General features: G+C 51.3%; 1 protein-coding gene across 3 annotated transcripts in view; it reads right to left on the bottom strand.

The window, feature by feature from the left end:
- The window catches only part of ZMAT4 (zinc finger matrin-type 4), a 113,490-nt gene that overhangs the window by 14,466 nt on the left and 83,468 nt on the right, over nt 1-15,556 (bottom strand). For all 3 annotated transcript variants that reach the window (XM_090052052.1, XM_090052051.1, XM_090052053.1), the window contains exon 6: nt 2,438-2,534. In XM_090052052.1, the coding sequence (XP_089908178.1) occupies nt 2,438-2,534 (97 nt within the window). The remainder of the gene's footprint in view (nt 1-2,437; nt 2,535-15,556) is intronic.

Here is a 15,556-nt window from a genome sequence, read left to right as displayed (position 1 = left end):
GGGAGCTCAGTGGGGACAGCCACCCCAGCACGCTTCTCATCCTAGCTTTCTGGTTTGGATTTGCAAAAGTTCAACCTGGATATGCATGGAGGCCCGCATGCCCCTCCTGTTACCCTGTGTGGGTGTCTCCCTTAGCCTTGGAGAGAAACTCAGAATAGCTTCTCTCACTGCCCCTGCTGTCTGGCAAAGAGATGCTTTCCTCTTTGCCAGGCTCTGTATTTTTCTCATGCAGTCTCACACCTTCTGTGCAACACATCTGCATCCCCTGCCCTGTGCCTATTAAGGATTTGCCTGGAATTCAAATCTTTTCTTTGCCTTACTCATTTATCTCTGGCCTTTTTGGAAAGGCGAGGGGTGGTCCCCTCCTCGGCGGACGCTGCTTCGCTAAGGGGCAACAGGCATTCATTTGTCAAGGCGTGGCATAGAGTCAAAAGCGCCGGGAGTGGACTGATCTGCATCCAGCATTCCCAATACATAAGGGCGCAGATGACTGGGTGCGTGGCAAAATCGGGTAAATTATGAGTCACGCAAGATGCGATGACGATCGAGCACTCAAGCCAGGCTGTAGATTTACGCAGTGCTTCAGAGAACAGAGCCAAGAAACATAATGCCCTTCCCCAAAGAGCTTGTATGCTAATTAACACAGATCAACATGAGAGAAGCCACCAGATAACAGGAGGACAGGGGGGACGGGAGGTGGGCTTCCAAAGGGGTGCAATTAGGAGACAAGGCCCGGTTGTTGCATGGTTTAATTAGAGCCCAAGCTCCGTATAAGCTTTATCACAGGAACATTCCCCGCAATTACAGTGTCTCAGACCTGGGGAGGATTGCAGGACCACCCCGCACCTCTGGGCCAGAGCAGGAAGCTCATTAACTGAGCTGCAGGGACCTGCAGCAAAGGGCGGGAGATTTCCTGGAAACCAGGTCCTGGAAAGCCCATTTACACCTGGCTGCACTACAAAGTGTTAGACAGTCGGCTTCCCATCAGAGCACCAAAATGCACCAATGAAATCTTAACCAGGGTTCAGAACAAGGTCAAGAGAAGGGCAGACAAAATCCAAGCCGGCTGCAGTGCCTGTGGTTTGAGTTTCTCCACCTCTTTCCTGCGCCTGTTTGGGCCGAGACGACCAGCACAAGCACCAAACATGGTGCTAAAAAACCCCCTCCTGACAGCATTTGTGACAGAGCTGAAACTTTGGGGGCTGGAGATCTCCCAAGAAGTCCTGTTTCCTGAAACCAGACCGCAGAGTGACTGAAAGTCGGCTTTAGATAAAGTCTGCTTTAAAAGCTGCCTTCTCAGGCTGGCAGGTGAGCAAAACACAACCGATGCACTCCAGGTGCACAGGACAGTCAGGTGGACCTGACTTCATCTAAGCATTTCTCCATACCCACCGGTGCCGATGTCTGAAAAGCGGGTGAGCCAGTGGTGGCCCTCAGGGGACTGTGCTCGGACTGCTGCTTTTCAACATCATTATCAGCTATTTGGATGGGGGACAGAAAAGCTCGCTGGCCAAGTTTGCAGACGACATCAAATTAGGGGGCAGCGTGGCCAGGCTGCTGATACAGGCAGACCTGGATAGGCTGGAGAGCTGCGCAGACGGGCACCAGATGAAGTTCAGCACTCAGAAGTGCAAGGTGCTCCATCTGGGGGCAAACAATCCCCAACATACCTGCAGGCTCAGTGGTGACAATTTGACTTGCACCATGGGCAAAAGGGACCTGGGGTAGTGATCAACCAGCGCTTGAACAGGAGCTGGCAGCGCGATGCGGTGGCCAGGCAGGGCAAACAACATGCTGGCATGCATCGACCGATGCATCTCGTGTAAAACTAAGGCAGTGATACTGGTGAGACCGCAGCTGGAGTAGTGTCCAGGGCTGGGTGCCGCACTTCAACAAGGACGTGGAAAAACTTGGGAAGGCCCAGAAAAGAGCCACCCATTGGATCAGGGACTTGCAAGGCAAGCCATACGAGGAGAGGCTGAGGGACTTGGGGCCTCTTCAGTCATCGGAAGAGGAGGTTGAGAGGGGACTTGGTAGTGGCTCACTGCTATATCAGAGGAGTGCATCATGAGCTGGGTGGCCAGCTGTTCACTAGGGCACCCCGGGGAAGACCGGGAGCAACGGGGCCACTTCAGGCTCAATTCCAGGAAAAACTCCTTTGCAGTCAGGGTGTCCAGACCATGGAACAAACTCCCTCCAGGGTTGGGACAGTCACCTACCCTGGAAATCTTCAAGAAGAGACTGGACAGTCACCTCGTGGGGGTCACTTGACCCCAGCTGTCTTTTCCTGCCTAGTGCAGGGGGACTGGACCCAATGATCGACAAGGTCCCTTCCAGCCCCCAACCATCCCTGAATCTATGAGTGTGCTCAGGTCACGGGCACGACGGGCCGACAAAGCACTGCTGTTACATATGACCCAACAGGAAAGGTACTCACTTGGTCTGATGTTTGGAGCCCTTCAGGTGAGCATGATACTGTTCTATCGAGTTCAGTGTGACGTTGCAGATGTTGCACGTGTAACTGCGCTTCAGACCTGTGAACAAAACCCAACAGTTCGGTTAGCTGCGCCCCGTCACCAATGCCGCAAAGCGGCTGCGACTACAACACGTCCGTCTCGGCACGCTTTTAAGTGCGAGCCTGAGACCTGATACCGGAGATAAAACTTTTGTGTTGCAGAAGTGGGACAAGCTGTTTAAGAATAACCTGCTTTGTGCATGCAAATAAAAGAGGAGCTCTCTCATCCCGCCAAAAACTAATTGCCAGGGGAAAAGGAGGATGTAATGCATGGGAGAGACGCTACGACTCGCCATTCTTCTCTTGCTCCATCTGCGCGCCACACATGCCCTGGCCACTGTCTTGCTGCACGTGCTTCAAATTGGGCCTGTTGTTTTCAATGGCTAAATGCTTTCTAATGCAGATGAAGCCAGTGAGACCATGGAGCAGAGGGGAAGATCGACCCCTCTCAGGTCAGACTGTGGGTAAGTGCCTGCCTGCTATACAACCTACTGCTGGGAATCAAAATGGCAGCTATTCACACCTTGCGTCTCTCTGAATATTTCCAATTTACTCAATTCCTTTGAATCCAACTGCTGAACTACCGCGTTTCTTACGCGACGGCCAGCCCAGCGGCGCTAAGCTCCTGCGGCACAGGAGCCGTAGGGATAGCCAGATGCAGCTCCACAGCGCTGGGTTGTCTGAGCAAGAGGGGCTGCTGGCAAATCTTTTGCCAAGGCCAATCTCCTGCCAGTTTGTCACAGTACTGTCCCTCTCTGCCTCCTCTCCATGATTTTACCACCACACCCACGGCATACGAGAGTCCCTGCCTCTTCCTCTCATTCTCCTTGGTAGTTGGCACGATCCACAGCGACTCCTTGGTGTAGTTATCGGCTAGGCATTTTGGGATGATGAGGCACCAACTTGCACTTAGCCATCAAAATAAGAGGTCTCATATTTGGGGTGCACAGAATCAGGTGGTCCCCTCTAGGCTACCCCCCTGCTCCAAGCAGGACCAGCCCCAGCTACATCATCCCAGCCAAAGCTCTGTCCAGCTGGGTTTTCAAAACCTCCACCACCTCTCTGGATAACCTATTCCAGCGTTTTACTACCCTCCTAGTGAGACAATTCATCTGCACATTGGCCGCTGAGTGCCTCTTCAAAGCTGTCCCCCTGCTTGAGTGTCTGAGCCCCTGAGAATGGAGACCTGGGTGAGGCTGGCCCAACAGATCGACTGCTAGGTGTAACGTCAGTCTGGAGCACTCGATAACAGTCTGCCACTCGAGGCAGCTCCTGGCGCGCGGACATCAGCTTTCACTTCCATCCTTGCAGCACAAGGTGCTGGCTGCCGCACCGCTGAACACAAAACAGCACCTCGACGGGCTGGGCATTGTGACGGCTGTCCAAAGACAAAGCTTTCGAGCAGAAAAAAAAGAAATGCCCACCCATCTATTGGCTGCCTGCTCTGCACCGTTTCATTTTGCATTCGATTGGTACGGCAAGGTGCCCCTTGGCCAGGAAGCACTGCGTTTGACTGGGGGGGTGGCTGCAGGGGATGGGTCTGCAAACGCAGCCGTCCAGTTATCGGCGCCAACAAATGCAAGCAGTGGTAGCGCAAGTGAGTGCACCAACGCGGACCCAGCTGGAGTAGCCGTTCAGGTCCAGCCTCACCTACCTCCGCAGGCAGACGCTGTCTCGGACACACTTGGCACGGCGATGGAAGCAGAGATACTCGATGACCTGCTGCCTGCCCTGTCCTCCTCACTGGGGAAAGGGCCTTTCCTTCACACGGCCCTGAAAATCGGTATGAAGTGCGCACTTCCTGACCCATCTCACTGCTCCTTGTCAAGGACAGGCACACCCCCTCCTCGTCTACTTTGTCCCTCCTGGAGCACAGAGAAGGGCCTTGCTTTCAGCTGCCGTGCTGCCCGAAGTCAGTGCTCGGCCTCCAGGCTCGGATGGCCAGGCAGCAAGGGGGCAATTCAGCGGGCTCCTGCATGCTTGTCACCAAAGGAACGGCACAATGCAGGACGAGCAAACATCACAGCGAAGGTGTGCGCACAGTCCAGAGCTCGAGAACCGGCCACCCGCCGGGAAACCAACCTGTGGCCGGACTCCTCGCCAGAGCTGACCTGTAAAGTGGGTCTCCAAAAGCCCTTGGAGGGAGGCCCTCAGATGCTCACCATCTCCAGGAGCTATTTACTTGCTCCTAGCAAGCGTGCGCAGAAGACGAGGTTGCTTTTTTATTACGATTATAAATTGGGAGCCATGCACATGGAAGCAAGACAGCCGAAAACGTGCAAGTTAGCTCCGAAGAGATTTCTGATTGGATCGTAAGACACCTACAGAATAACACGAGGTGTTACAAAAGCAATCGGGACTTGGTGTTACATGCACAAGGAGGAAGAGGCTGATACGGGTACATCCTAACCACTTTTTCTTGGTTAAAAAGAAGAGAGTTAAACAGCCGCAAGGTTAATATAGCTACTGCTGCGTCAGGGTCCGATGCCGATATTTGTCTAGACCAAGTGCTTTCTGAGACGGCCCTTGCCCATCAACACCATTCCAGCGCCTCTTCTGCAGCGCATCCGTTCAACCGCAGTCTTCCCAGGGTGCTGAAGGAAACGGACCGTGCACACAAATCACAGTAAATCAATCCCTGGGATCACCACAGAAATGCAGAGCAACCGATAGCCAAAGACGCGTGCCAAAAGCATGGCTTCTCTTTGCTGTGGGCTTTCTGTTGCCCACCATGGCTGATGTTGCTGCTGAGTCCAGCGCAGTCGGCAGACTACAATTGCCCTGGAGAACTGAAACCCCAAAAGCAAGTTCCCAGGGAACCGGCAGCTCTGGAAAATGGCCGGGCCACGATGGGCCATGTCTCCCAGGACAGCACGCAGCCCATCAGCCCCCCACACCAGCCGACTTCCCTCCTGATGCGCGTCAGTTCAGATTCTCCGGAGAACGGCGCCGTTTCCTCCAAGCCTCCCGCATTTACTCCGAGCGCTTGGCATGCTCCCCTCCTCTGCGCAGAAAGCAACGATCTGTCAGGTGCCGCTCAGGCTTTGTCATTACTTACACACCACCGCTCCTCTGGTGCCTCGCTAGACAGGCCTGTATCCCACACGCTCTTTGGTGGCTGCTTGCAAGTGCAGGAGAAAGCGATGTTGCTGCGGAGGTTTCTTTAGATCTCCCCCTGGTTTCTGACATTGCAGATCTCGGATGATTTGTTGTTCCACTCTCTTCCCACCCCTGAGCGATTTAGGCCAAGAAATGGGGCGGGTGCTGGGGTCTTTGTCTTTTGCAGCAGAAGCTAAAAGCCCGTGCAGAACGAGAAGGCCCCTGTGACAGATGCTCTCTGCAGTTATAAGACATCCTTCACCGGAGGATGTCAAAGCACTTGCTAAGTGTTGGCACATCACAGGCCCCCTCTAACTCTGGGGACATACAGGGACACCAAGAGGCTGGGAGCGCAGGGGGATCTGCCATTGCACGGCAGAGCGAGGAGAAGAACGCAGGAGTCTGGGCCCCGTTGAAGGAGGGGGCCATGCCCCTGGCAGCCGCACCTCCTTGCCCACGCCCCGATGCAGGGAGGGGTTTCTCTGCACTCTTTGGCCCACAGCACCGAGGTGGCTCTGGTCCTTCAACAGCAACAGCAAGCCCCAAAATCCCAGCCTGCAACATCTGTGCAAAGCTCGCAGGGGGTGCAGCAGCCACCGTGCTTCCCAACACATCTGACGGGCCAGCAGTGGGTCACGCCAGAGGCTGGGGTTTACACCGCAGTCATTCGGGCAGGCACGGCCCTGCCTGCGGATGACGGGACACGGGACAAAGAAAGGACTTACTTGCTTCCCACCGCCCAAGCTGTTGGCAGGGTGGAAAGGTACAGGAGAACCAGGTCCTGGCTGGCAGAAATCCAGCGTGGGGCACCAAGAGACAATGCAACGGGGAGCCTGCCTTTGCCCCAGAAGAAAGGACAAAGGCTCCTTTCTCTCCGCAGAGTTCAGGCCATTCGACTCCGTTGGTCTTTAACCTTGGGGAAGGGATGCGCTGGCTTCCAAACAGATTTACAGGAACGGTCGTTTAAGGGCTTCCTTTAACATCTTTTCTTTGAATAGACAGAGGGGAAGCGAATGCCCGTTAAACGCCCGTCTCTCTTGCGGACAGTCTCAAAAAGGAGATGGCAATCTCAGGGTTTTATACTGTAAGCACAATCCTACATAAATAAAACACAGAAAGACCCAATACTTACCACTGTCCCTAGTTTGTGGTCTCCCTTGGTATTCTGTATGGAGCAGAGTAGTCCCCCCCCCGGCCCCCCACGTCTCCCTTTCTCGTGTATGCTAACCACCTAATGATTCCCTTCAGATCACAGGTCGTGTCACCATCGCTGACGGTAAACATACCTCGGCATTACAATAAACTGCTAATGCTAAAGTAATTTCACGTCCGTTCGCCTGCAAAACAATGGGATTGCAAATTACAGATTGCCCCCGTGGTTGGGTTTTTGTTTTGCAGCAATTCACTCCGGCAAAGGTTTGGAGAGAGCGTTTCAAGCTTAATTGACAAGCTCTGTTTGGAAACACCGGAGCGGTGGAATTCTTGGATATGGACTGCCGCACTTTTTAAGAGCCTTTTTAATGTACCGTATAATAGTCTCTCTCGACTTGCCATGGTCTTCTTTCTGCACAGGCACAGCTATATAAATAATCGCTCCAAATGCTTAGAATCTGTTACCATAATTCACTGAGAACATGTAATATATGGCATCCTCAACTGTAGGCTCTTTAGACCTAGCATAATGAATTGCCTAGGACTTTCCCCCATTCTGCAGCTGTGCTTAGAGGAACTTCTACAAATCACTCTTCAAAATTAATTTCATTCCTTGGAGTTGCCTTTTCATCCCACATTTTGATCCAGTCTAGCATTGATCAAGGGCCTAAGCATTGTGGCATCTCAGTGAGATGTGTAGACGCCCGCCCAACTGTTCAACTTGGAATTAGCAACCACAGGCCAAGAGAGACAAGAGGGCAAATCTCCCACGGGTTCAAGCCAAGTCCTCCACATTAAACAATTTCTTAAGGGACTCGAAATTTGGTCACCGTTACCTATGGGTCCCTTCCCATTGCAGATTTTTGATTTTGGCCTGTTTGCTGAAGTCGGTGTGATCCCATGAAGAACACGGCAGCAAAACCAAAGGTAGATTTTTGCCTTTTCTTATCCAAGGGCCCATTTTCACCTGGAAGCAGTACCAAAAAAATAAATGTGTGCGTGTGCATGCGCGCAAAGCAAACACCTTGTTTGATTCTGGATAAGATATATAATTTCTCAACTGTCCAATCCACCTATAGACAGACGGACACGGGGTGAATTTGACAGCTGCCTTTCCATTTTATTTGGAGTCTTACAAAACCAGGAGCAGCTCTGAAAAAGGCCCCGTAGAATTAGAGCAAATGAGCATGGAAAAATAAGGGAACAAAATCTCACTTGCTCCCAAGCATGGACAGGCACAGCAGCTGGTGGAGAACATTACTGGATCGAGTCACTCTCTCCCATTTGAAAGTCAGATTTAAAGAGCTTGGCCACTTTCCCCAAGTCATTTTTCTATGCTCTCTCTCTTGTGCCCAAGTAATTAATCACAGAGCAGGTTAAAAGAGTCTGTGCCATTTCATTTGAAGTTTGTGATATTTAAAATAAGTTCCGATAACTCACTGAAAATGCCAACTATTGTGGCAGAACGAGTTGGGCACGGACGTCCCTATTTCACTGAATTTATTCAGTGCAACAGGAGAGGTGGCACGACAACCTGCACGCATAGCTCAACGCTCCCTCCAGCGCTGGAGACGGCACAGTGACGGGGGGGGGAAGGGGTGCAAGTCAAAACGAATAATCCCAACTTCTTATTTCGCACAGGCCCTTGGAAACGAAGACGCTATGCTTTAACCTTCGTGTCAGAAATCAGGATGGCGGTGATAGGAAATTGGTAACGCATTCAATTAAGATAATAAGGCTTTAATGCTCAGGCACCAATTTAACAGCACACATGAACAACACTCTTATTGAATCTTAATCACTTGTGTGGGTGGCAGCCTTGCCAGCGATTACAGGTTTTAATGGGGACCCCTGAAAGCATTTTTCCCCCAGAAGGGCAAGTCTTCTCTCCACGTTTTTCAGAGTCAGTTTTCACTTGGCACCCGGCGTGCTAACGCCTCCAGCATCCTAAACCCGCTTCGCGTAGCTAGAGTCATCTCAGCCCGCGCCACTCGGGGAGCCCCGGGACTGGCAGAAGGACGCTGCCGAGAACACGTCGATTTAGGTCAACGCAGACTGCGCAGGTAGACTCGTGCGTTTGTGCATGCACATGCAGCTCATGTACATCCATTTAGTAATGGACTCGATTCTCTCCTTGTGAAAAAAGAAATCATTAGCACGACTTACCATAAAAATGTCACTGGGAAAATTGTGTACTACTTTCTATAATAAGCTTACTCTTTCTTGCCTACTCATCTTTGCCAAAGCCCTTCACTCTCTCTCACCTATCACTTAGGAAGTGGCACACTCGTATCAGGAGACGGATGCCTGATGGCATGTATGCAGACGTCAACTACAACGTGGCTCTGGCTTTGTCTCGCACTCCTATGCCTTCCCAGGGAACAAGGTCGCCGCAATGTCGTTAGGCATCCCGAGATGAAAATCTGCTCTCCAGAGGACACGTCGACGCTGAGTTTCACTGGCCTGCGTCTTGCCTTACTGCAACTTTAGTGTCTAATTATTTTCCAAAAAGAAGCTAGCCATAATCTTCCATCTCTGCCTAAGTGTTCAATCTGATTAAACGAAATACAGAGAGTGGCAGCTGAATTGCAGACATCGGCCTCTCAAGCAAGGAAAACCTGCTTGTAATATTTAACTACAGAAGCCAGCTTGAGGTATAACTCTTGAAACGCTTCCCCTCTCTGGAAATAAGCAGCCGTGGGTTTGGTGCGAGCGCATAAAAGACCCCGGTTTTTTCCTTCTGCTGCAGTCGGGTTCAAAACTGGACCCGCACAAAATGGAGCCCCTTTCACTGAACTGAAAGCCCTTTGGTTGCTGTTCGTCTTAAATGACAAGAGGAACTGGATCGCTTTCCCAGCAGTAATGAGTCAGAGCTTTCACATCCTAATTAATTGCATTATTTGGGACAAGTTCCACAAACGTGTCATTCTGTGCCCTCAATACAGAGGATGAAATGACAGTTTCGAGGGCATGTCGGCAGAGAAAAAGCATCCAGCTGTATCCTGAGGTCTACATTTATTTTCCAGTGGCCCCCGCAGAGTCAGCACATTTACTAACAAGTTGCTGTGAGACATCTCGGGTCGGGCAGCATTTGAGGGAACGCAACTGGAGCACACCCAAGTCAGAGACCACCGCCGTGGCTCGTGCCTCTGAAGCCGTTCAGATCTCCTCTTATGCCTGTCACTTTTGAGACCAACTGTGGCTTCAACGCTCTAGGCGACTGGGAAGAGCTGCTAGCTGTCTGGTGAGATTTTGTGACCAACCTCTCTGAGAGCAGTCATCACTTGTAACTAAGTAAAACAAGAAAGGACAAAAGAGCTCCAGTGTTTAAGCGTGGGATAAATGCTTTAAAATAATGTGCATCCCGGGGCTCTGGCAGCGCTGGTCCCCCAAGCAAAAGCGAGCAAGGAAAGCCATGAATACGGTTCTTGGATCAGCTCAAGTTCCTCCTTTCCCCACTTTTAGCAGTTTGATCCCCTATGGCAATGCATAGCTTCTGAAGAAGCAGCATCAGACTCCACGTCACTCCTTGACCACGGTCATCTGTGGCTCCCTAACTCTTCTGCATCCAACCTGAGAGCCGCCCTTACATAAAGCCGTTAAACATTTTAACGTTGAGAGGGGAACGGTTTTCTTCTATAGAAAACTAGGGCGGGATCCTTCACATTCTGGTGTCGTGGAAACAATGCTGAACTCAGCAAGATGACCGCTCTCATGACCTGGGACTTTCGCATCCCCGGGCAATTCCAACGCACCATTGGTCCTAGAGGCGATCAGAGAGCAGCTGCAACTCCTAGTTTTAGGCGCCGTACTTCAAGAAAGACGTCGACAGACTCAAGGGTCTAGAGGAGGCCGCTTATATGGGTAGGGGGGTCTTCAAGACAAGGCTGGACAGGCAACCTGACCCCAGCACTCTTTCCTGCCCAGGGCGGGAGGTCCCTTCCGACCCCAGCATCTAGGAATCTGTGAATTTCTCCTCCTCCATATCTTGTCAGGCCTAAGCCATGGTGACTACAAGGTTAGGGCATCTCGCTATGAGTTTGATCCCTCTTTTGGACCCACAGTGGAGGCTGGCTCCTGTCAACACAGCTGTAAATTGTAGACAAAGAGGGCTGGAAGGGACCTCAGGAGGTCATGTCTAGTCCAGCCCCCTGCTCAAGGTAGGACCAGCCCCAGCTCCATTGTCCCAGCCAAGGCTTTGCCTAGCCGGGTCTTAAAAACCTCCAAGGAGGGAGAGGCCGTCACCTCTCTGGGTAACCTGCTTCAGTGTTTTACTGCCCTCCCAGTGAGAGAGTTTTTCCTCATATCCAAGGGGTATTTTCCCAGCACCTAAATGGGCACCTGGTTGTCCCAACTAGGACTCGGGGTGGCTGGGGGTGATGCTAGCCACCCCTCTCACTGCATGCTGCCGCTTACAGAAAATACTGGCCTTCACCCCACCAACCTGATGGGCCCTGGTGCTCAGGCAGACCTGCGACACGGCTGCATCGCTACGGATTGGGGCGAGCAGCTGCATTTTCCACTGTGGTGGCTTCACTGCTTGGGCCCATCATTTCCACTGCCTCTTCTTGCTCCAGAAAGTTGCCAGCCGGGAACTTTGGAGTACAACCGGAGAGGCTTGCTTATTTGCAATCTGCAGTCGCATAATGAGTCTGAGACGCTTCTGTTCATTTGTCAGCCATTCTCTCAAACATGCTCTTTTTTTGTTCAAGCTCCTTTATGGTCTCTTTTGCCCATTTATTTCTTTGTAGAGACATGTTTCATTATGCCTCCCCTGCTGCTTAGTACTTTAGATGCATCCCAGACCATGTGGGGATCTGTAACATTTCCACTGGATTTATACTGTAATATTCAGTAACGCTTTCTCTCAGGAACGCCAAAAAACTGGCATTTTGTAATAAGGAGAGGGACACGCAACAATTATTTTTGCCCACGCTATTTATAGGCAGACACCTACCAGCATTGATTAGTGGCATGACCGTGAAGTCTTGGTAAAGGTTTAGAAACCTCTCTGCCGTTAAAAATAACGATCTGTCGATCTGGGGGGCAAAAGCGAAGGTTGGAGGCGGCAGCCCCTGGAGCGACAACTCTCGTGCATCGATTAAGTGAAAGGCCTGAAAACTGCCTTCCACGATCCCTCCCTGGGCCAGGGTTGAAGGAGACCGGTGGGCACCGTGCCCAGCACAGGGCACGTTGCACTGATCCGAGGGAAGTACAGAGTCTGCAGGCACCGGACACCTGAAATGAGGAATCCTCACTGTGTTTTACTCGGAGTAGCTTGGGTGTTTTTTTCCAGCACAACAGACAGACACATCTTCCTTTATTTATAGCACTGCCTGACAGAAATAATGGACCCTCATAAGCTTTTATGGTACTAGCAGATGGTTTAAGCGCTGGATAATATCCAAGAAAAGTAAAAGCACAAACAGAGCTGGCACACTGAGGTCCTCTCCCGAAACTGGGAGCTTGCTGACAGGGTGACCGTGGCCAGGCTTTTCAGGCCATGCTCCGGGAAAAGCTGCACCCTCACTGTCGCGGTGCTCAGAGGCGTCAGATGCAGCCGCGCGCGTCGCGTGCGTCGCTTTATGCCGCGCCGTCCCTTTGTGGGAAGAAAGTCCCAAACCCGCTGTTCAGAGGACCGCAGCCTGGGCTGGTTCTGGTGCTATAAACACATCGCTTCCCATCATGGCATGACTGAAAACAGGAGTCCAGTAAATCGAGCCCCTGGAAGTGGCTGGGCCTCTTACAACGCGAGACGGCCGCAGCGATTCTCTCTTTCCCCCGAAAAGCCATCCAAAGGTCCCCACCCCGCCTGCCCTTCATCAAGTACCTCTGCAGACACTGCTGCTGGCCACAGTATCCCAGGCGGACACCGCGGGGTCCCCCCGCACGCCACGCTGCGGGGTCTGGCTAAGCTGCAGGCAGCGGGCTGGCATGCCGGCTATTTCTCGGTCTCTGCTTCCATGCCCAGCAGCCCGGCTTCTGACTGATCTCACCGATGACATGTTTGATACACAGCTACATTTTCTATGCAGCAACTCTGAATCGCTAATGAAAACCCCCTGAATCTCGACAAATGTAATCCACACAAGACTGTCGGTGATACCGGGCATTTCTTTAGCAGCTATTGTGCATGCACACAATTCCCTGAGTAATGGCTCTTTGTTGCACAGCAGCGGTGCTTGTATGCATGTAACAGTTTAATTTGTTTGGGCCATTTGTCTGGCATGCTTGTCTTGAGCTTCAATTACCTACGTGCAATGCAGCCATTGGTTTTACACATAAAAATTCAAGGTGCCAACAATGCGACATAACTCACCCTCCTGCGAATGCCTCTCAAGCATTTGCAGATGATACGGGGAGGCGGGCTGGACAGGATACTGGTTGATTTATACCGCCATCTCGCTTGGCAGTTGAATCTGACTTATTCTTTTCAAATGTACTCCTGTCCCCTCCAGTCCTCAAGTTGCACACTGAGCCACTCGGGAAGGTCATCCTGGCCTCTAACAGGTTACATCCCCGCTTTTGAAGGAACGACCCAGACTGAATGAATTACACATTTATAAGCATCAACTCAGCAGCTCCCCTTGATTACTAGGTGCTCCTGATCAGATTTCTGCTCCTTTCAAAATCAGAGCGTTCGTGTCGGAAGAGGGCTGTGTATGGAAAGCCGGGGAGAAAAATTGCTTCTGAGGAAGGAAGGGGAAGGTTTGCAATCAGCTTACTGATTGTGACCAACAACAGGGTCAATTGCACAGGAGGAGACCAGTGCTCCACAACATCAGGCTCGTTACAGGTCAGATGCTTCGATGGCAAGTGGAAGTAAAAACACCTCCACATAGAAACATAACACTTCCTACTGGAGCACAAAGGGTGACCAGGCACCCTCGGACAAGCGGCCAGCACCCAACACGCACCTCATTGAAACGGCTTTCTTGCCCTGACCGACCGAATTATACGTCCTCAATTTCCCCAGATCCCACCATGCCCATCCTTCACTCTCCAACAGGTACTCCACAGCAGTAACTATTCTTGCTGGTAGGAGGGCACTAGCCACATGAAACGATGACAAGCTCTAGGAATTCATGGAGGCAAAGAAACAGAAGCACCCGGTTAAACAAATCGCAGGTAGTCGAGATGGTATTTGGAGCCAGAGGCAGGTGTATAGAGACTTCACGGTTTTCCACCTCTGAATTATGTCATTTCTCTCCCGGAGCACCTTGCAAACATTAGTGCTTGGCATATTGCACACTAGCTTAAGCAGAAGTCGGTGACAATGCGTAGCTAGCTACTCTGACAGCTCGCAAGCCTGAAAGGCAGAGAAGAGACTGTAACTGGGTCAGCCTCAAATCCTCCACTAGCCACCCAGAGAAACAGTCTACATTCATTTAGGGAGGGATTATCTTTATTACTAATAATGCTCCAAGAATATGGAGGATAAAACCCAGCGAAAACTGTTGATATCCTTGGCACTGATCTGAATACTTAAAGGCTGCTTCCTATCAGTTATTTGCACGTGCAGTATCAGGGCAATAAAACGAAAATTTGACTCTGAATTTTTTTTGTCAGCAGCTAAGAAATCTAATACCGCTCCGGTGGATAAAAGCACCGAGTCCAAGGCCCACATTTCTGTCCGGAGCAGCGCATCCAGGACTAGCTGACCTCACGAGGTCCCTGCCAACCCTAACTTGCTAGGATCCGAGCCCGACTTTCAAACTGTTTGCATTTGTCCATCTTTGTGGCTGCCATAAGAAGGCTGGAGCCCACGTTGTACAAAGAAACTTTTGCTTTGGACAGCGAGTTACTGTCAAGCAGGCCCTGCGCTCTGGAGCAAGCTCCTCATCATGGCGAGGGGCTGGGCAGGGACTGTACCGCCCAGAAACAGCTACTAGGTCTGGGGACATGTGCTTTGTAACAGGATTTCCTTTGGTCTGTACTCAAGGGTGAAGCCAGGGGTCCTGCCAGCATCCAAGGGGTTACCATGATGTGCTCACACTTGGCTACACAAAGGAAGGCAAACCTCTAAAACTCTTGGTTCAGAGACGATACCTTTTATTAGCCCAACTAAGACATGGCAAAAAAAAAAAATTCTTTCTCTTGGCAAGCTTCCAGGCCAAGAAAGATCATATTTTTGCAGTTTCTTCTTGGGCTAATAAAAGGTATCCCACCTCTGAACTGGGAGTTTCAGGCTAGCAAGAAGAAGGAGCCCATGGGGAGGCCCCTTTTGCCTCGGCACACAAACGAAGAGACTATACCTCTTCTTTGCTCAACTAGACCACAGCCGGGTGCAACGCACCATCCACTATCAGCCCACGTCCCGCCACATTGCCACGCCCGCCTGTGGCAGCATCAGTGACAACGCCGGAGGCCCGGCAGGACGGGAGGAGAGAGGCTGCAAAATCTCAGCTGCAATCGAATGTTTTCAGAGCGACTTTCGCATCCCCGATCTGAAGTGTGAAATAAGCCCTGCAGGACTGTGACAAAAAGAAATAAAATTAGCTCTGGATAATCTACCAAATGGAACTAATTTTCAACAGACAATACAGGGCACCAGCTATCCTGGGAACCGCAGAGCACAATATCAAAATTAATGATATTCAGCCTCCCTTACGCCGATAAAGACAAACAGCCTGCTAAAAATGGGACTAGCATATAAAGCCTGGGCCTCCTTGTCAGCCAAGGTCTGTACCAAGGGGCGCAGAACCAAGAATAGGCAGGGAAGGCATTTTCCCACGTGGGTAATGGCACCTTTGCCTCTCTCAGAGCAGCTCTGGTTTGGAGACTGTGCAC

The sequence above is a fragment of the Crocodylus siamensis genome, chromosome 6, assembly GCF_052110815.1.
Source record: "Crocodylus siamensis isolate JL-2025a chromosome 6, ASM5211081v1, whole genome shotgun sequence".
NCBI lineage: Eukaryota > Metazoa > Chordata > Crocodylia > Crocodylidae > Crocodylus > Crocodylus siamensis.
The sequence above is the reverse complement of the archived record's forward strand: the minus strand, read 5'-3'. Positions and strand labels throughout refer to the sequence as shown.